This window comes from Schistocerca serialis, chromosome 12 (assembly GCF_023864345.2).
Source record: "Schistocerca serialis cubense isolate TAMUIC-IGC-003099 chromosome 12, iqSchSeri2.2, whole genome shotgun sequence".
NCBI lineage: Eukaryota > Metazoa > Arthropoda > Insecta > Orthoptera > Acrididae > Schistocerca > Schistocerca serialis.
In genome coordinates this window covers 132,592,938-132,615,255 of record NC_064649.1, presented here as the reverse complement: position 1 = coordinate 132,615,255, position 22,318 = coordinate 132,592,938, and the positions used below count along the sequence as shown (strand labels likewise).

Here is a 22,318-nt window from a genome sequence, read left to right as displayed (position 1 = left end):
TGTAACAAGCTGATTTCCACCTTATTTGACTGGGCTAGCAAATCCGCTAACATGTAAATACGACACCGATAACCGGTTTCCGAAATCCTGTTTCGTCTTCCGGAAGATGTGTCGCATGTAAACGTAGTGACTAACTCATTTATAAAGTAATCAGAAGTTTGAAGCTGTATTATGCGTGGGAATTCAATTCTTTAAAGAATCGGGATTTTACTGGTCGCTCCTAAATCAGGTACGACTCATGTGCTTCTCAGATGTTCAAGCAAATGCTTTTCAGATGATGCATGTCTTTAAATCGTAATTTCTTGGCAGTGATGTTAAAGCGGAATACTAAGCACTTATGCAAACAAATTATTTTATTAACATTTTAGAGTCGTTATTATTAAAATCCCAGGGATCTGGATACATTACAAGTGGAGTTGACGGCATTTTATACACTGAAGAGCGAAAGAAAGTCCTACACCTGCCTAATATCGCGTAGGGCTACCGCAAGTACGCAGAAACGCCGCAACACGACGTGGCATGGGTTCGACTAATGTCTGAAGTAGTGCTGGAGGGAACTGACTCCATGAATCCTGTACGGTTGTCCATAAATCACTTAAGAGTAAGAGGGAGTGGAGAACAGCACGTTGCAAGGCATCCCAGATATGCTCAATAATGTTCATGTCTAGGGAGTTTGGTGGCCAGCGGAAGTGTTGCACTCAGAAGAGTGTTCCTGGAGTCACTCTGTAGCGGTTCTGGGCGTGCTGAGTGTCGGATTGCCTTGCTGGAATTGTGGAAGTCCGTCGGAATGCACATTGGACATGAACGGAGGCAGAATGCTTACGTACGTGTCACGAAAGCCCATATCGATGATGTTTCGTTGAATGGTTCACACGCTAACACTTGTTGACGGCCCAGCATTGAAAGCTGCAGCAATTTGTGAAAGGATTGCACTTCTGAACGATTCTCTTCAGTCGTCGTTGGCCCCGTTCTCGCAGGACCTTTTTCGGGGATTTGATGTTATACCGGATTCCTCATATTCACGGTACATTCGTGAAATGGTCGTACGGGGAAATCCCCACTTCATCGGTACCTCGGAGATGGTGTGTTCCAGCGCTCGTGCGCCGACTGTAACATAATGTTCAGACGAACTTAAATCTTGATAACCTGCCAATGTAACAGCAGTAACCGATCTAACAACTGCGCCAGACAATTGTCGTCTTATATTATAGGCGTTGCCGGCTGCAGCGTCGTATTCTGCCTGTTTACATATCTCTGTATTTGAATACGCATGCATATAGCAGTTTCTTTGGTGCTTCAGTGGAGAAAGTAACAAATTGTAACCTTCACCCCCACACCAGCGCCACCACCACCACCACAACCACCGAACAAAGCCCCACACCAGAGCGATGTGTCCCTTGGAATCTCGGCGGTGATATCGCAGACGAGCAATTTACCAAGCGGCTTCAACCAGTATTTCGAACGACGCTTTGTCGCGAAAGTAAGCTTTATGGAACAGCAGCTCTAGGCAGTTCTCTCTTTTAATTCTCGTCACATTGTTTACATTGCATTTTTGATTGTGCGGCATTGCATTTTTGATTGTGCGGCTTGCTCTCTAGACACAAGAGACTCAATTATAAAATTCTTATTCGAGGTGACCACACTGCATTAATCAAACTATACGATCCGCTGCAAGATCATAAACAAACTGTTTATGTTTGCACCATCATGGCAACATATCAGCGATTGTCAGATATTAGAACACTTCTTTTAAAGTCCAATTAGGGGCTAAACTTCGTTTGGTGCATTTGCTGACATCTAAACCCGTAATGTTCTCAGAATAGTGGGGATGGACTACACTAATAGAGCAAAGAAGAACAGCACTTGAAGAGTCTTTTTAGGAGTACTTTCCTTAAGCAAGTTCATACTTACACTATTAGCATCCGTTCTCAATGCAGGAGGAAGTATGGTAGCTCCAATCTAAAGGCATTAACGCGTTGCGAGTCACTCACGCAAATGCATACTGGTGCAAATACTCTTCGATGACACTATTGGTGGTGAACCGCTGGAAGCAATCACAGCCGTAAACTGTATAGGGATATGCATGTGGGATAATTTAAGGTGCAAAAACCAAACGAGCGTAGCTGTAGGGAAGGCAAATGCCAAACTGAAATTCATTGCGAGGAAATATGAGGGTTGAAACTTTAATAGTGGCAACTATTTATTTACAGCTCGCACAAAATAGATATATGTTTTAAAGGTTTACTGACCTTCAAAGTACTCACCAGCGTTGTGTATAACCCGTTGCCAGCGATGTGGAAATCGTGGAATACTGTTAGCAGTGACAGTTGTGTTGACAGTTCGAGCTGCGCGGTGTACTACCCGACGAATTTGTAGCAGTTCTGAAGCGAATGCCGTGCAGTGTTTCCTTCAGTTTAGAAATCGAGTTGAACTCACGGGGGCTTAAGTCAGGGGAGTGCAGTAGGTGGTATAGCACTTAGCAGCGGCATCAGTCAAACAAACCAGTAACAGCTTGCACTGTACGTGCTTGAGCATTGTCCTGCAAAATGATGGTCAGGTCCTGCAGAAAGTGTCATCCCTTCTGTCTCTGTGCTGTTCATTTTTGGAACACAGCCTACGACTGGACGCGGCACCGAATTTGGTCATTTTCCGCCAGAGTTTCACTCTGATTCCGTGTGCAATTTAGACGCTTTGGCCACAAGAATCGTGTTTCAACTGAGAAGCACCTTTCCAGTGCGAACCCTTTGATGCACTTGTTAACCGCACCACAACATGGAACCCAGAACATTGTACTCTCTTCTGACGATGCGCCGCTCTTGTTGTGTGGCACGACATGTGTACCTAATGCACTTTCTAAGTCCCTTCGTAGTTGGCATTCGAGAGGGAGCATGTTTGACGGCTCGCGCCGGCAATACACCATTGAGACTGCTGTTGTGATGCCGCTTCCGCTACCTGACACTTCTGAAGTAACAAACTGTGAAGCGTGACGGATCCGCAGTGTTCACCTATTCCTCGAAAAACATAAATCCATCCACAATAAACAACCGATGTTTTACATCGCAGGGACAGTATAGACACCTACCCCATTCGTGAACTTCTTCAGAATTTTATAGGAGCGATTCTGTATCTTCGCTGTGGTGGCTGCCTGCAGACTCTAAACTGATGTGACAAAAGTCATGGGCTGCCTCCTAATATCGTGTTGGACCTCCTTTTTCCCGGCGCATTGGAGCAAGTCGACGTAGCATTGACTCAGCAAGTCGTTGGAAGCCCGTGCAGAAATATTGAGCCATGCTGCCTCTATAGTCGTCTACAATTGCGGTGCCTGATTTTCTCCACGAACTGACCTCTCCATTACGTCCAATAAATGTTCGATGGGATTCATGTGGAGCGATTTGGGTCGCCAAATCATTCGCTTGAAATGTCCGGAAATGTTCTTTAAACCAGTCGCGAACAATTGTGGGCTAGTGACACGGAGAACTGCCATTCATAAAAATTGTTTGGGAACTTGAAGTTCATGAATGACTGCAGATAGTCTCCAAGTAGTCATTTCCAGTCAGTGCTCAGTTGATTGGAGCCAACACCAGGTTGCAAAGTGCCTTGTCAACAACTTGGGTCCATAGCTTATGGAGTCTGAGCCACACTCGAACACTAGCTTCAGCTCGTATCAGCTGATACCGGGACTCGCATGACAAGGCCACGGTCTAGGGTCCAACCGAATATGGTCAGGAGCCCAGGAGAGGCCGCTGCTGGCGATGCCGTGCCAAAAAATTGCTCTGAGCGATATGGGACTTAACTTCTAAGGTCATCAGTCCCCTAGAAGATAGAACTAATTAAACCTAACTAACCTAAGGACACCACACACATCCATGTCCGAGGCAGGATTCGAACCTGCGACCGTAGCGGTCGCGCAGTTCCAGACTGTAGCGCCTAGAACCGGCCGGCGATGCAGTGCCGTTAGCAAACTGACTCGGTGTCGGTCGTCTGCTGCTATAGCCCATTGACGCTATATTTCGCCGCTCTGTCCTAACGGATACGTTTGTCGTACGTCCCACATTGATGTTGCTTGTCTGTTAGTACTGACAAGTGTACGCAAACGCCGCTGTTCTCGGTCGCCAAGTGAAGGCATTGCGTTGTCTGTGAAATGTGATATCTCGGCACACTCTTGACACTGGATCTCGTAATACTGAATTCCCTGACGATATTCGAAATGGAATGTCCCGTGTGCCTGGCTCCAGCTACCATTCCACTTCCAAAGTGTGTTAAGTCCCGTCGTGCGGCCGGAATCACGTCGGAAAGCTTTTCACGTGAACTAGCCAAGTGTCAGCAGCTCGTGGTCTAGTGGCTAGCGTTGCTGCCTCTGGATCACGGGATCCCGGGTTCGATTTTCGGCCGGATTGGGGGTTTTCTCAGCCCGGAGACTGGATGTTTGCTTGTCCTCATCATTTCATCGTCATTCGTGACAGTGGCTAGATTGTACTGTGTAAAAAAAAAATGGACTATGTAAAAATTGGGACTTTTTACGGGCGCTGATGACCTCGCATTTGAGTGCCCCACAAACCAAATCAAACATCATCACCTGAGTACAAATGATAGCAACGCCAACACACTGCCCTTTTGTACCTCGTGTACGAGATCTGTATATGTGCATATCGTTATCCAATGACTTCTCTGGCCGCGCGGGATTAGCCGAGCGGTCTGAGGCGCTGCAGTCACGGACTGTGCGGCAAGTCCCGGCGGAGGTTCGAGTCCTCTCTCGGGCATGGGTGTGTGTGTTTGTCCTTGCGATAATTTAGGTTAAGTAGTGTGTAAGCTTAGGGACTGATGACCTTAGCAGTTAAGTCCCATAAGATTTCGCACACATTTGAACATTCTTTTTGACTTCTGTCACCTCAGTGCACTTGTTGTCTCAGTGCACCTAAACACGAGACTCCAGCAAATTTCTGTACGGGATCATAACTGTGCACATTTGTGAGACGGATGAAAGTTTCGGCCAGGGCTATAGTGGCCGAATCGTTGTTGTTTAGAATATGACGCTGTATACTGATCAACAGTAGACACAAAAGGAGGTCAGTGTAGTCGTCCGCTCTTGTTGGTAAATGATCTTGCAGTGCATATAAAACACTATTCAGAAACTGTAATGTTTGCGGATGAGACAGACCTACTGATAAATGGCCCAGGGCAGTCATACCACATAGCTGAGTAGGCCTCCAACGTGTGTGTTATTTTGTGACGGAGTGCAGTGCAGCTGGGAGCTGTGACGGCGGCCCGTGTTTCAGAGTGCGGTGACGCCCGCGGACGCAAGAAGCGGAAGCTGGCGGCGAGCCCGTGCGTCCCGGCGGCGTCCGCGTCGACGTCGGCGTCAGTGGCGGCGCCCCCGTCCGTCTCGCAGCTGCTCGCCCAGCGGGAACTGGCCAAGCAGGTGGGTGGCCACTAAGTATAAAGAGGCATTGGTACCGATACTGAGAACCCTCTCACACAATTAGACGTGCCAAAATTTTATTAATTCTTATATTACTACTGTACACGGACGTAATTGCATCGTAGCAATAATTTTCATTTAGTATCTTTTGCTCTAAGTTTGTGCAAGCGTATTACTATTTCATTTGAGCTAAATTTTACAGGGTAATAAGAGAGGTTTTCAGTAATTAACGCAACACTTTTTTCCTGAAAGCAAATTGGCTTTATTCAGGATTCCAGTACACCGTACTATTGCCCACCCTTTGGTTACAAAACCGTTTTTTGCAATACATTTTCCGTTCAGTGCAACAGCGTGTAGTGGGAGAGCCTGTCTGTCCTCACGGTTGCACTCCACCCCAACGTCTTGCAGCACCAGTAGCCCCCCCATCATCCACCTACTGGTTCCTCTGGAGTGCATCCTTCGTTGGGCCAAACAGATGGAGGTCGGGAGATGAGAGATCCGGACTGCAGGGTGGATGAGGAAGAACAGTCCAGTCGAGTTTTGTTAGTTCCTCTTGGGTGAGTAGACTTGCGTTGTCATGGGGAAGGAGAAGTTCATTTGCATTTTTGTGGCGATGAACACGCTCAAGTCCTTTCTTCAGGGTATATCACAATACAGTTCAGAGCTGATCTTTGCACCGTGAGAAAGGACATCAGACTGAATAACCCTTTCAGAGGTTCAGGAGACCGTCGCCACGACTTCACCATCCGAGGGACAAAGAATTGTCGCGATCAGCTTCGTAACGTGCAAAAAGCCCCCCACAGATGGTCCTTCGTTGCTTTTACTATCTTTTGTCAGGCAGCGAGGATCCAATGGGCACACACGTTTGAGTCCAACTTGTGGACGAGTGCGTCAAAGCTCTGCCGACTGAGGCCTCCAGTTGTGCAGCAGTGTGTTCGAGTGTGATCCGTCGATCGCCTCGAATGAGAGTGTCCGCACGTCCCCAACATTGCAGGAGTTCCAGCTGTGTGCGGCCAGCCAGCACGCGGGAGACCGGACAGGTTTGCACGACCTTGTTGCGATGGCGACGGACGCCTCGCCCAACGTTTCACAGTGCTTTAGTTCACTGCCACGCCTCCGTAGCCATTGAGAAAACGCCTACGAATATCTGCGATGCTCTGGTTTTCCGCCAAGAGAAACTCAGTGATAACACTCTACTAGGAACGCACCTCTATTACAGACGCTACTTTGAAGGCTACAATGTAGCGACACCACCTATTGGGAGTTCATGAAACTGTAGGGGCCGAAGTAGAAATATTCCGCAATGCCCCACAACAAATTCCGCAATTTTTCAGTCGAAATTGCATTTTTTTTTAATGAACGCCTCTCGAATACGAGCGCTTATCCATGCGTATTGCTGTTGAAGTAGCCGTACTTTATGCAACGAATAGTGCGGAAGTATGTATGGATTTATCACGTTGAAAATTGTGTAAGCATTATACAGGATGTTCCGCAATTCGTGTTGCACAGTTCTAGAGATTGTGGAGAGGACTTAGTAAATCAAGTTCTAGGTAGGAACCCGTGTCCAGAAATTTAATCCAACCACCCTACAGAGCGTCAAAGTTGTCGGCGCCGGCTCCCGTAAATCTCTGTTAGGTACAGGGAGATGCCGTGATGATGTTACAGACTTTCTAGGATTATGGAGTCGGATAAGTGTATCAATTTGAGGTAAAGATCCCTGCACCAGAAACGACCGAGTTGAAAGTTAGAAGTGAAAATCATTGTGATACCTCTAGCAGTGGAATACATGTACCGGTAGTGTTGTTGCTGAGGTTGTAGGGTAGACGACTTTCAGAGGTGGTAGTATGAGCCAAACCAAGAAAAAATATCCAGCTGTAAATATGGGCTCTAAAATGCATAGCTACTTAGGTATTCACATTAGAGATCACGTTCACTGCTGGATATTTTTCTTGTCTTGGTCCATACTACCACCTCTGAAACCTGTCTACCCTACAATCTCAGCAACAACACTACCGGTACATGTATTCCACTGCCAGAGGTATCACTATGCTTTTCACTTCTAACTTTCGAGTCGGTCGTTTCCGGTGCAGGGATCCTTACCTCAAATTGATTCACTTATCCGTCTCCATAATCCTGGAAAGTCTGTAACATCATCACGGCATCTCCCTGTACATAACAGAGATTTACGGGCGCCGTTGGATGACGTTTCCGGACACGAGTTCGTATGTAAAAGTTGATCTACTAAGTCCCCTCTACAACGTCTAGAAGAATGTAACATGACGGTTCTAGGCACTTCAGTTCGGGACCGCGCTGCTGTTACGGTCGCAGGTTCGAATCCTGCCTCGGGCATGGATGTGTGATGTCCTTAGGTTAGTTAGGTTTAAGCAGTTCTAAGTCTAGGGGACTGATGCCCTCAGATGTTAAGTCCCATAGTGCTCAGAGCCATTTGAACCATTTTTGTAACATGAATCGTGAAACACCCTGTATTCATTTGCTCGATTCCTACACATACCACATATCAACCAATAAATATATAACACAAATATGATAAACATCAAAAGTGAAAGAGTAAATGGCTTTTTCAGAAAGTAAATATTTTCCCTGATTTGCCCAATGTTCTTCAAATCGATAAAGTATGTTGTACTAAAAACTTCCTAAAGTAGCCTGTGCACTCCTTCAGGGTTCAAGCTATCTCCAGAGCGAATGTAATACTCAGTTCAGTAGATTAGTTGTGATACGTAACAGACAGAGTTACTTTCTCATTTCATAGAACTGCTGTAGTATGGATGAAACGTCCAATTACAGTATCTTTTTCCCGTGATCCGATTTCAATGAAATAAAGCCTGTATGGTGCCCCCAAACGTTGCCCAAATTCATACGTGTTTAATCAAACTTGGGCCTGTTTCCTTCCTCGTTGCGCCTCTTTCGACGCATTTTTGCACTCTGTATGGTGAGTATGTTACAACAGCAACAAATCCTTCGGCACTGTCCGACGTTTGCCCGCGGTGTGTGTCCCCTCCAGGTGTGGGACGGCTCGCTGCAGCACCTCCCGCTGCAGCTGCAGCTGCCTCAGGCGCCGGCCGGCTCGCCACGGCCCGCGCAGCCCCAGCCGCAGCCTCAGCCGCAGCCCCAGCCGGCGCTGCCCGCGCCCGCCTTCGACCACCAGCAGCAGCTGCAGCAGCAGCAGACACAGCAGCAGCAGCAGGCGCAGTTCGTGCGCTACCACCACGCCGACGGCAGCACTGTCGTGGCCCAGGTGAGGACAGTCCCTGCCTCGAACGTATGTTAACAGATGGCCAAAGAATCTGTCGAGGTGACCCCAGAGTTAAAAACAGAGTGACGTCCACCACTTAGAAGATGGCTGACAGTCCTAGAGGGAGTTCGGGAAGACCTCAAACCCGTGACGTCGAGAACCGACAAATAGCATTTGCTGGAAACAATACGCAATCATAATGCACACCAAAATAAAAGTGCACCACAAAGGAATTTTCCAAACGGGACAGAAATTGGTCGATTTAATGTACCAGAAAAATTCGACGATTTATTCGAGACAAGGATCTTCACAAGTCGAGCGAGTCAGTAATGCGTAGGTCGGCCTGTGGCCCTTACGTGACTGATTATTTGGCCTGGCATTGATTCCTCCTGATGAAAGTCTTGTCAAATTCTTTCCAGCTGGCGAATCAGATCGTCAAAATCCCGAGGTGGTCGGTGGGCCCCGTCCGTAATGCTTCAGATGTTCTCAGTCGGGAAGAAATCGGCCGACCTCGCCAACCGAGCACAGAGACGAGCAGTACAGACTTTTGCCGGACATCGTCTCGCCTAAATGTAAACCCGGGACGGTTCGCCTTGAAGGAGGTCTACAAAATGGAACGTAGAGTGCCGTCGACGTACTGTCGTGCCTCGAGGGTACTGCGGATAGTGAAATGGCACTCGTGACCGTCACTCCCAGTTGTCGGTCCGTGTGGCAGGTGGTGCTCGAGCCGGTACCCTGCCACTACTGTCCGCAGTATCTGCTGTTCTTTACGGCGGAGTTTGAAGCGTGACTCATCACTGGAGGCACTTCTACTCCAGTCAGTTAGATTCCAGTTTGGTCTGCAAATGCCCCAGGCAGCAGTGCCGTACCGATGCGATTGTCACCTGTCGTATGGCCCGACAGCCGGGAGCGACAGTCTGGAGCGACAGTCTGGATGTGATTTCTGTTTGTAGGAGAACCCCTTTCATTGTCCCTTGCGACACCCTTACGACGCGCCAGTACTCCGACAATATTCTGTACCCATTTTGTTGCCTTTTGTGGCAAGCCGTCCTGGGCTTACAATTTGGCAAGATAATTCCCACCCACACACGGCAAGAATTTCAACTGCTTGTGCCAAACCCTATATTGGCCACCACAGTTGCTGGACCTCTCCTCAACTGAGAACATTTGGAGCATTACGGGTTGGGCCCTCCCACTGTCTCGATATCTTGATCTGACGTGCCAGTTGGAAAGAATTTGGCACAATATCCCTCAGGAGAACGGAGAACTCTGTTAATCGATGCCAAGCCGAATAATTGCTTGCGTACGGGCCAGAGGTAGACCAACAGGTCACTGACTTCTCAGTTTGTGAAAGCTCTTTCTTTTGAGTCAATTGTTTAATTTTTCTGAAATTGGGATCATTTGTTTGCCTCTCTCTCTCTCTCTCTCTCTCTCTCTCTCTCTCTCTCTCTCTCTCTCTCTCTCTCTAGACCTGAAGACATTGGAATATCTCGAAAACCACAAATTGGATAAAAACTGTTATAATTCCAGTTTGTTTCAAAGGGGTACATCCAGCAAATACCACACTCAACCTGCCACCACACCCTGTGTGGGACTGGCGGGGAGGCAACTTTGTGAATCTTCAATGGGAACCCCCATCTCTTATTGCAGATTACTATTGTATGGCAAAATTTACATAAGTATTGTCTGAAGCGTTTTCTTCGTTTCACCTCAGATGGCGTAATCAGAGTAATAGAAAAGATACACAGTTGTCATTTATGACATGCTACTCGATGGCCCACGAATATCCAATGGCTCGTGGAACCTCACTTCCACACTGCGAGGATAGCGCAGGCCAGTATTTTATAACTTTTAATTGGAAACCCCATTCGCAATGTTTTATTCCTGTTACTACAGGAGACTACTCGCCATGCCACCGTGGCCGTGTGGCAAACAATGATGTATCGTAACGGGCAGAACACTGCAACCGGAGCTCGTGTATCGTGCTGACATAGAACAGATTGAGGCTCTAAACATTACAATACTTGCACAGTGTTTATTACCTGCACACATGCATATCTCACAGCAGGATATGCAAATGCTGTGGTTAATTGAAGTAATAGAATACAAGTTTACTTTGAATTAGTGCCGGCAGTGGTTTCTGATACGCGGCCTGTGGTGTGTCGACAGGTGCAGCAGCAGGGGACGCCGCAACCGCAGTCGCAGGCACAGGCGCAGGTGCAGCAGTACCAGCAGGAGCTGCAGCAGCAGCTGCTGAGGATGCACATGTTCCCAGAGCAGCCACACCCCTTCCAGCAGCACCGCCTGCCTGAGGAGCACAAGGTACCTGCACAGCTTCTCTTGCTGGAACACAGGCTGCTTGCACCGTGACGGAACCCGACTGGAACTTCTCCCAATGAGACTGAAGCATTCAGTACATTATAGAGCAGTATGCATGTAAGGTGGGGTGATACACTCGAGGGGCTGTATACCACACGATGCAGTGCCAGTAGTCTTTTTGCCACACTTTCTGTATTCTGCACCTGTCGATATGCGTAGAAATTTTTTGTAAATTATTTTCTTGTTAATTTAGGTATGCTAATGGTATTTAACCGGTAATGTTCCATACGGGTAGCATAAAGCAAAAAAAATTGGAACATATACTGTGTTCGAACATAATGAGCTATTGCAAAGAAAACTATTTATTGACAGACAGCCAACACGGATTCAGAAAATGTCGTTCTTGTGAAACACAACTAGCTCTTTATTCTCATGAAGTAATTAGTGCTATTGACAGGGGATGTCAAATTGATTCCATACTTTTAGATTTCCAGAAGGCATACTTCACAAGTGACTTCTAATCAGATTACGTGCCTGTGGACTATCCTGCCAGTTTTGCATCTGGATTTGAGATTTCCTGTCAGAAAGGTCACATTTTGTTGTAATTAATGGAAAGTCAGTGAGTAAAACAGGAGTAATATCCGGCATTCCCCAAGAAAGTGCATAGGACCTCTGCTGTTCCTGATCTACATAAATGATTTAGGAGACAATCTAAGTATCTCTCTTAGATTGTTTGCAAATGATGCAGTCATTTAGCATTTTTTAAAGTCATCAGATGATCAAAACAAATTGCAGAACAATCATGACAAGATATCTGTATGAAAGTGGCAGTTGTCTGTAAATAATGAAAAGTATGAGGTCGTCCATACGAGCACAAAAAGGAATGCGTTAATTGCAAACTGCAGAGTAATTGTAAAGATGTAGACGAGACTCGATAAGTGTTACGTTAACAAGTGAAAGTTACAGTTTTGCGGGCATATAAATTTTTCTTTAGTGAATCAGAAACAGAAACAGTGTGGTGCTACCCCAGTGTTGCCATTTACCATGGCAGCCAACAGCTGCAGCATGTGGCATGGGACAGAGATAGAAAGCTCACAGGTGATGCAGAGAAGTATTCTCTGTCCCTCTCTTTGCAGAATGCAGTATGCAGATTCCTCCCTACTTGCATACCACTATATATTGTGTTCACTGTATCCACCCATTGCACAACAACAGTGGAGAAACTGCCAAGTGCTATGGCATCTGTGCACAAACTCGTGTTCCCTGTCGGAGAGGTGGAATTCTCTCTATAATTCAGTAGAGTTGTAGGTTAACATTTCCAGACACTGATTTCACTCCTCAGTTTGTTCCTTAAAATGCCATCAACATATCCTCAAAGTTTGCGTACTACACATCACGTGTTTAATGCGATAACCACTACCGACAAAAATGTCGGTCTGTTATATGTGACAAACAAAATGTTTTTTTTTAAGCAGAATTTGATGTGTTCATTTGATACTGCTGTCTCAGATTTGTCTTGTGTGGTATTCTGTTTAACACAATTTGTTAATGCTTACACAAAGAATTGCAAATACTGCAGCAGTGCAGTTCAATCTCCACATTTTGTTTTCCCCACATATCATTAAACTGGACTAATTTAGGATCACACTATCAAATGCACACACAAAATTGTACTTTTGTAAATGGCAAAGAAGGCATTCCAAATACCAGGCAAAACATTAGAGAAAAAGAGGCTGATGACTGTCAAGGGACGTGTGATACAATGTATAGTATAGTCGGAATGCAGGGTTGCGCCTTGAAATGTATATCTGCAGTCTACACTACCAGCTACCGCTGACAGCAAAATCGACCCAGTTGCATTGGCTAAGAACTGAGAAAATACTGTCTACAGCATGCATTCCTTCTTTCTTACCAGTATCTCTGTGAAATATTGGTGACGTATTCAAGTCATATGAAATAAGAATTACTGTGAATAGCACACTGACTGATACCGAACATGCTCTAACTTCTACACCTGATTCAAAGAAAATCAGTGTCTTCTGAGACAACACCTCACTCAAATTTTCACCTGCTATCTTTATTCTGAAAAATAACCTACATACAAACCTCAGTAACCCTAATTTGGTATATACATTGAAGCAAAGGGTGGATATATTTTCACAATAAATAACGGACTGTCCAACACTGTCCTCGAAATTTTTTACAAAATGGTTGAAGCTTTTTAGGACATTTATGAGTGTTCTGCTCCTTTTTATTCTCCTTAGCTTCTGTGCCAGACAGTAACCTGTTTATTATCATTAGCCAGAGGACAAGTAACACCTCAGATACTGTATCAGCTACAGTGGGTATCAGGAAGGATATCAGGAGTGGCCTCTCAGTGATATGTCTCAAGAATATTGAATGTGATGTTTATGGTTCTAGTGTGGGTACGCACAGCATCCCGTCACAGGCTCAGTTTCAGTCAGTCACCATTAATAAAATCTGACTCTTCAGTGTAAAGTCCTGTGAGCCTAGGAACTCAATTAATCAACATAAGGGCCATTTTTGAACTAGACAGTCTTAGTGAATGAGAATGTGCATTAACACAAATATGAAATGCACATATTAAAAAAAAAAAAAAAAGTTAACAGTGGGAGTGAAGGTGACATAACATCCGTTGTCATTCACATTACTGTCAAGATGTATACAAGGTCTTCTGTGAGAGATACACATCAGAATGGTGCCTGTTAGCACCATTCTATACTTTGCTCTTGTGCGAGTGATACAGAAAATGAACTCATGGCAAGTGAATTCAAATTATTTTTCAGTCACTATGATATAGCATCTCTGCTACAGTTTTCACTGACGTCCGCTCGAGAAGAGAAAGAGTCTGTCTTTTGTGTTCTCAACACATGGAACTCTGATTTTGCAGATTACTTTTCATCGGGCTACAGGAAACACAAAGAAGCTGCACGAAGACATCTCTAACAGATAGCTGTGACTACCTTACTCCTGATTTGTATCAGAAATAAATATGTATTTCTCCTCTGTGATTAAGTGTTGAAACCTCCAAACGAAGAACAAATTGTACACATTACTTCTGTACTGCCTTTTCAAACCTGTGTGCCTCTCAATTGTAGAACCTTAACAACTAATGGCATGTCTCAGCTAGCCTGTTATTTTGCAGTAGCAACTTTCTTTCCATTCCAAGTATGTGACTCGAGAATGTAAAAGGTTACACAATTACTAAATCTTTTTCATAATTTACAGCAAATATTGCTGCAGCATCATCACCACCAGCAGCAACATCAACAACAGCAACAGACGCCACAGCAGCAACAGGCACAGCAGCAACAGGCACAGCAGCAGCAAGTGCAGCAGCAGCAGCAGCAGCAGCAACAACAACAACAACAACAACAAGTGCAGCAGCAGCAGCAGCAGCAGCAACAACAACAGCAGCAGCAGCAGCAGCAACAACAACAACAACAACAAGTGCAGCAACCTTCTCAGCAACAGCTGTTGCAGCAACAGCAGCCAAGTCATCACCAACAGCAACAGCACCGTACCCAGCCTCAGCAACAACAGCAACCGCCACAACATGTGCTACAGACTCAGCAGGCCGTGTTAACTTGCTACGAACCGTACCGGCAACCTCCCCCTCTACAGACTCAGGCCGGCAGCGGTACAGTCATCCTCCAGCCGACGAGAGCACCCCCTTGGCAGAAGACGTCGGGAATACAGGCCACCACGTACGACAGACGTGTGCCTTCGGTTCACCAGTGGACCGGAGTGGGTGCGAACGTCCCTCCCGACGACGCCTCCCCGACCTCTCGGCGCAAAGTGTCAGCAGCGGTGCAGGCCCCACTCTCCGTCGCCGCCTCCTCGCAGGCGGGGAGGCGGCCTCTTCTCCCTCAGCAGGTGCCCGCATTACAAGTCCAGCCCCAGTCGCAGGTACGTGCACAGTTCCCCTCGCCAGTTGGTGCACCCTCGGATGTGAACAGGCAGTCACTTCCTGTGCCTCAGCAGCAGCAGCAGCAACAACAACAACAGATTCAACAACAGCAACAGCAACACCAACAGCAGCAGTCACAAGCACAGCCACAACAACCCCAGCTGCAACAACAACAGCAGCAGCAGCAGCAGCAACAACAACAACAACAACACCAGCAGCAGCAGCAGCAGCAGTTGCTGCAACAGCAACAGCAGGCCCAGCAACAGCAGGCCCAGCAACAGCAACCCCAGCAGCTGTACCTGCCGGCCCACTTTGCAGAGGATGTGAGCGGCTACCTGTCGCAGCAGGGCCAGAATGTGGGCTTCCTGTGCCACAGCCCGGGTGCCGTCTGTTCCCAGCAGTCACAGCAGCCTCCTCAGGCCCAGCAGGTTTGTAATCTCACTCTTGTTTTGTTGTATAGTCTTTTTGTTGTGTCTCAGCCATGGGCCTGTCAAACTGTATTTCAAAGCTGTGCATCAAAATTAGGTTTTCCTCCTTGAGAGAACCTTTTGTTTCAAGTTCTTGTCCACTGTCAAAAGGTGCTTGGAGATCTGTCTTCTTTTCAAAATCTTCAGTTTCCTATGAGACAACAGACTTCCACACAATTGTCAAAATGTACAAGAACTGTCAAATTTCACATTTCCTCCAAACTCGGGAAAACCGGTGACTGTATCTCCATTCTACTGTTGTGGCAACTATTCGTAATTCTGTGGTTCCCTTACGAATCTGCTTTTCTCATAATAGTTCTAAGTCACCACGAGGATGACATTCTACCGCACGATTGTTACTTCTGAAATTGTTGTGTTACGCTTACAACCCTATTCAGAGTGCTATCCCACGCCATCTTGACAACTCCTTTACACTATGAAAGTTTAAAATTCTAAATTACTTTCTTTTCAAGTGCCAATAATTTTGAATTGTCCACAAGTGGTGGATTATTATGTACTGCGCAATTGTCCACAAAAATAGCAGATCACAAATTCTTACCACAGGGAAAAGTTTATGGCTGTGTGAAGACCTTTGATTGTGTGATCTGTGGTATGCTTCTGCAGAGGTTTAGTGAATAATATACAAAATAGGACTATGGATTTATATTATCTGCATGACAAAAATAAGAATGTGTCACATCAACGTCAATAAGATACAGTTTCCCACAGGTTCTGGTTTGGACCTCTGCCATTTGTGATATCCGTAAATGATCTTCCACTTGCATTGTTAGCTTCACTACTTTCCATAGAACCTCACAAGCTATAAAAATGGGTCACCCAAACAGTGCAGTACAGGAAGCTTCATTGGGTGGTGATTTGTAGGTCTTAACTTGGTACGTCAGGACTGCACTACAAAAAAGAAGCAACTATTCAAGTAGCAGGGCACTTATGGAATACACGAGGTGTGGTTTTTTTTAAATTTTTTTTATTTTTTAATTTTTTATTTTTATTAAAGAATAGGCGGTAGTTTGAGGTACTCTGATGAGCATTCAATTTACTGCCCTCCAGGAAACTTCTCACACTCAAATTATTTTTGAGACCGAGAGCCGGCTGAAACCTGAAGTAGAAAACGGAGAGGTATTTACGAGTCACAGAACGTATATCGTGAATACAGATTAGATACTGGTAGAAGGGGGGAGAGTTCATTGCAGCTGACAAAAATATTGTCTTTATTAAGGTTGAAGTTGCGTGTAACAGTGTCTATGTGAAACCAGGTTAATTGTTTGATATTTTTATCGACCACCCGATTCCGCTATGAGATATCTAGAGTCATTCGAAGAATAGATGCTGAAAGATGCAGTTGAAACTAACATGCTTTCAGGAAAACATAATTCCATCATTTAAAGCAAATCTATGGTCAGTTGCATGTAAGTACGCAGGTTGTGCAGTACTAGTTAGAGACAACTTTAACCTGCCAAGTACGTACTGAGATGTCAGTGGATTCATTGCCGGTGGGTGGGTTGCAGATAGACAATCGTGCGAAGTACTTTTGAACACACTTTCTGAAAACTGTCTTAGTAGCTAATTCAGCAGCCCACACCTAGTGGAAATATGTCAGACCTCGTCAGTACGAACCGGCCGTACCTTATTGAAAGTGTCATTGTAGAGGCAAGGATTAGTGATCGTGATGTAATTATTGCAACTATGGTTACAAAAGTTTAAAAAATCATCAATAAGTCTAGGAGAATGTTCCTGCGAGAAAGAGCAGATAAGCAGTTGTTAGCATTGCACTTAGACATTAAATTGACATCATTTAATTCTAGTAAGATGGAGCTGGAGGAATTATGGGCAAAGTTTAAACAAATTGTAAATCGTGGTCTGGAGAAGTATGAGCCTAGTAAGTAGATTAAGAACAGAAAAGATCGACTATGGTTTGACAACAAAATGCTGAGGAAGCAGAGGCTGTAGCACTCGCAGTTCAAGTGAGAAGGCGCAAATGGTGGCAAGCAAAGGGTAATAGAGATTTATGAGTCTGTGAAAAGATCTATGTGCGAAGCATATAACAACTACCACCATCATACATTAGCAAAAGATCTGGCCGAGAACTTGAGAAAATTCTGGTCCTGTGTAAAATTGCTAAGCAGGTCTAAGGCTTCCATCCAGTCACTTTTTGACCAGTTTGGTGTGTTGGTGGAAGATAGCAAAAGAAAGACGAAGTTTTAAGTTTTGTGTTTAAGAAATTGTTTACACAGGAGAATCATACAAGCCTACTGCCACTCGACCACGGAACAGACTCCCTTATGGTTGACAGAGTAATAAGCATCTGTGACATGGAGAAAACACTGAAAGAGTTGAAAACAAGTCGCCAAATCTGGATTGAATCCCATTTCGGTTTTACAAAAAGTACTCTGTTTCATTGGTCTCTTGCTCAGCTTGCATTTATTGTGAGTTTCTCGCCCAGCACAAAATCCCAATCAATCGGAAAAAAGTGTGACTTCTGTATATAAGAACCCATAAAAGTACAGATCAATATCTCAAACATTGGTTTGCTGCAGAATCCTTCAACATATTCTCGGTTAGAACACAATAAATTTTCCTGAGACCAAGAAACTTATGTCCATGTATCAGAATGGTTTTAGAAAGCATCAGTCATGCAAAACTCAGCTTGCCCTTTTCTTACACGACATGCTGCGAACTACGGATGAAGAGCAAGTGACAGATTCCATATTTCTAGATTCTGGAAAGGATTTGATTCAGTGCCGCACTGCAAACCGTTTAGGAAGGCACGGGAATATTAAGGAAGGTACGAGCGTATGGGATAGGTTCCCGGATATGTGAATGGATCGAAGACTTCTTAAGTAATAGAAGTAATGTTTGGCTTGACACAGTCATTTAAATATGTGGGCACAACATTGCTAAGTGATATAAAATGGAGCTGGCATTTGAGAATTGCTCTGACATCGCGAGACACCTCAGAGAGGTCTGGTATTTAAACTGGGACAGTGGCACGAAGTTTGGTTATCAGGAACTGTACACCACCACCTCTCCTCATCTTGTCGACCAAATACTGGCAGTGAAAAGTTTTTCCACAACCAGGGTTTGAACTGGCTTACCCCGGTTGAGCACCTCCGCACCAATGTGCATTAAACGATTCTCCGCTACAGAGGCGGGTTTGGCTTGTGGAGCATGTATGCAGATGTAGACGTAGGCAGTGTAAAATTTTTGGGACCGCATATAGATCTCAGCTTTAGTCACAAAACCTATGAACTAGAATTAATTTGCATCTAAACTGTGCAAATTGCTGAAAAGAGTGTGATATTCACAATTCTTACAGTCTGACTAATATTTCCTACACTTGTCACTTAATAACAGGTCTTGAAATTTTGTAAGTGGACATCTATCTTCAGTTGTTTGTGAGTTTAGGTCTCTTAAACATTTCCGAGATGCTTTCCTGTGTGCCAGTTAAACTTGCAACCATTTGTGCTGCCCAGCTCTATATACATTCAGTACCCAAGTTAGCATATCCTTTATGCTCTTCTGTGAATCACACAAATCTGTGGCCATTTCTGCGGCCCTGTTCCGTGTATCCCCTGTTAGTCCTATTTGGAATGGGATGCACGAGTGATTTGTAAGCAGTCTCTTTTATAGAGTGATTGCTTCTTTCCCAGTATCCTACTAATTAACTGAAGTCCGGCAAGCACTTTACCTGTGAGCCTACACGCTGTTACATCCAGGTATTTGGATGAGTTGACTAACTCCTGCAGTGACTCATTGCTATTGTAGTCAGAGGCCATTACATTTTTGTGAAATGCTTTGCTTTACGTTTCTAACATTTAAAGCACATTGCCAATCTTTATTCTATTTTTAAATCTTAGTAATATCTGACTGAATATTTGTGTATCAACTCCGTTCCCTCAGCAACACTTGAAGTTACTCCTACATCTGTCAGCAACTGTAAATCGTAATTAATGTATGACACATCCTCCCCACCGATCTTCGGTCCAGTAACAAATTTCATTTGATACCCCATATGATGGTACTTTTTTAAAGAACCACTGATGTGATACTGAGTCAAATGTCTTCTGAAAGTCAAGAAGTACTGTCTCTACCAGAAAGCTTCAGCCCATGGCCTTCAGTGACAAAAATGTGAGTTGTGTTTAAAATATATAATTACTTAGTGTTAATCATAGTGCATCCTGCAGAGGCATCATCAAAAAACTTGGTACTTCAACAGATGGTTCGCAGCATTCTTTGTGTTTAACAGTAATTCTCTTTCATAAAAACAAAAGTATAAAGCATAAGAGAGTCAGATCTATTGGGCACGTATTTGTTGATTGACGTACCAGAGAATACTAAATGTCTTTTAGTCAATGTGGTGGAGTTCATGACTGATTCGAGGAATATCCTGTTGAGCAACTTCTGCTCCATGAAAACTGTATTCACAGAAACTCTTATTAAAGTTTAATTTGTTAAGTTTCATAATAGTAAGCCAGTTCATACTGTTGTTCTGAATTAAAATGTACATTCTCAGTTTATTTCTACACCTGAAGGAGCACTTTTCACCGGATCCACAAAACGTGACGGGAGTAAAGTAATGTTAACTTCTGGTAGCTGTCCAGTTCCTAGACAAGCTACTGTATTGCCCATTATTTGATTTTTTTCATCACAAAGCACTTTTTGTCTGTTTTCAATCAAAGAGGTACTTGAACAGAAGAGAAGTCCAGTGTACAATACAAAATTTTAAGCATTCCTCATAGGTCTAAATTTACTGGCAGTCTCCCACACATACTATTCCACGCCAAACAAACAGTGTCCTCAGTACTCATACTATCTCCATTATTTTTTTAAAATATTGAGCCATCTCTCCCTGCAGCAAATCCTTCAGTACCCAAACTACTACTGTGCCGTTTCCATAGGTTATATAATTTTGGGTAGGTATGTTTCGTCCTCTGCATTCTTCTATACGCTGGCACTCACCTTGTCAGGTCTGCTTCCTCCCTGTGTATGATGAATTTTCCTTCCTCTTCAGGATTGTCAGCAGCATAATCCTGAAAATCGACACTCCATCCGTTTTCTTCAGTTCACTTTCCACAGCCTCTATACCTCGCTTCTTTTCTGTGAACAAAGAACATCTGCAGTTCTTTGAATTAATTTTTACACCTGATTTGTGTACTGTGTGAAATTTTGCACTGTTGACTAAACAACGGAGTTCAGGAAGAATCAAATGAATGATTTGGATTACAGGCAAATAGATAGCCAGTGACTTCAAATTATAAAAATGGTACAGGCTGACTGTCACAAATGCTTCAATTTATTGTATGTAGCAAAACACATTAGATTTCCCGGTTTTATGATAACTGCCACATCTATAAGGAGTACAAAATTTTTCAGTGTATTGTAAGAAAATTAAATTGTATTAATATAAGTTAACTCATTTGTAAAATCTTCAGTATCATTATGCCTTTGTACATTAGCTGTCATCAGGTCTGAGACATGCTTCCGGAGCAGATGGACCGATTTACTCAGACCATTGAGCAACAGTGACAGTAGTCCAACTACGGCAAGTGTGTGAAGCTGGCAGGTTGGCTGTGTAGCCTCAAGGAAAGTGTGAAAGAAATTTGAAACAGTGTGGCTAAAGTGTGAGTCATTACATGGCAAATGCTGGAAAATTGTGGGGAAGCTTCTTTGTCTGCATCCTGTTCCTACAACTGCTGAAAAGTTTGAAAATATTTTTTCTTTCATTTTGTGTCTCATAATTTGTGATCTTTCAGCACATTTGTTCACGTTTTAGCAAACTGGAGGATGAATTGTTCTCTCTGTTGCGATGACTTCAATTGTGTCTGTTGCAGTTCGCTGTAAACTACACTGTACAGAAATGGATTTTAAACAAGTGTAGAGTGTAGTTGCTTAACTGAGAATTTTCCTTTTTAATACAGCTTGTGCAATTTTATGAAGCAGGTTGTGGTAGGAGTTCCACTGGCTAGCAACGTCCTCCTGCCGAAGGGCTACACCAACACCAGTTCTGGGCCACAGCTCAGCGCACCAGTCCAGGTATACTTTTTTGTGACGTGTATTTGATTTGTATCACTCACTAAGAAAATTGTAATATATTTTCTGTAAAATATATGTCAGAAATACATGATATCTACATGTGTTATTTAGCTAGCTTTGAAATGTGGACCAAAAACAGTCAAAAAATGTTCAAAACCGCCCTCCCCCCCCCCCCCCCAAAAAAAAAAAAAAAAAAAAAAAATACCAGTTTTGTGATTTGACTTTGTTACATTTCAACAGACTAGTGGATAGGTGTCAGCACAGACAGTTCGTCCCTCTCTGACATCACTATCACATTATAACATTGGCCGTGACAGACGAGTGTGTAGCTAGAGAACTGTAGGCAGTGCTCGACCTGTAGTGGAGAGTGACAGAAGTTTGGGTAGTTCCCCAGTATCGGTTGTTAATAGGCCAAATTTGTATGTTGTGTATTCGCGGAGTAGAACATAGCTGTGAGGAATTTTCAGACATACAACCTAGTAACCTGTAAGGTTGGAGTGTTTAGAAAATAATGCATCGTTATGGGAAAACGATGAAGTATGAAGTTGTAGTAGCTGTTGACAAGGTCCCCATTATGCAGTTGCACGTTTTTATGTTTGTTGTGGAAATGTAATAACATATCGCTCAGTTTCTTTCTGCAGTCTATGAACAGTGTAAGAGGGAGTTTTGCGAACTATGTCCTTAAAGGAAAGCACAAGAAATGGGAGATGAAGATCACCTGTCCATGACATCAGTGGTTGAAGAAAGCCACAGTGTTGTTAGTTGTATGAGCTGTAGCACTATCCTGCAGAAAGCGTGTTAACTGTAGCAAGACTGAGCAAGGTGGTGCAGTGGTTAGCACACTGGACTCGCATTCGGGATGACGACGGTTCAATCCC

At 44.3% G+C, this 22,318-nt stretch overlaps 1 protein-coding gene across 1 annotated transcript in view; it reads left to right on the top strand.

Annotated features, from left to right (window-relative positions):
* LOC126427999 (uncharacterized) overlaps positions 1 to 22,318 on the top strand; it is a 331,430-nt gene that overhangs the window by 277,127 nt on the left and 31,985 nt on the right. Inside the window, exons 6-9 of the mRNA XM_050089883.1 lie at positions 8,535 to 8,675; positions 10,842 to 10,994; positions 14,241 to 15,350; positions 21,348 to 21,440. Of these exons, the coding sequence (XP_049945840.1) occupies positions 8,535 to 8,675; positions 10,842 to 10,994; positions 14,241 to 15,350; positions 21,348 to 21,440 (1,497 nt within the window). The remainder of the gene's footprint in view (positions 1 to 8,534; positions 8,676 to 10,841; positions 10,995 to 14,240; positions 15,351 to 21,347; positions 21,441 to 22,318) is intronic.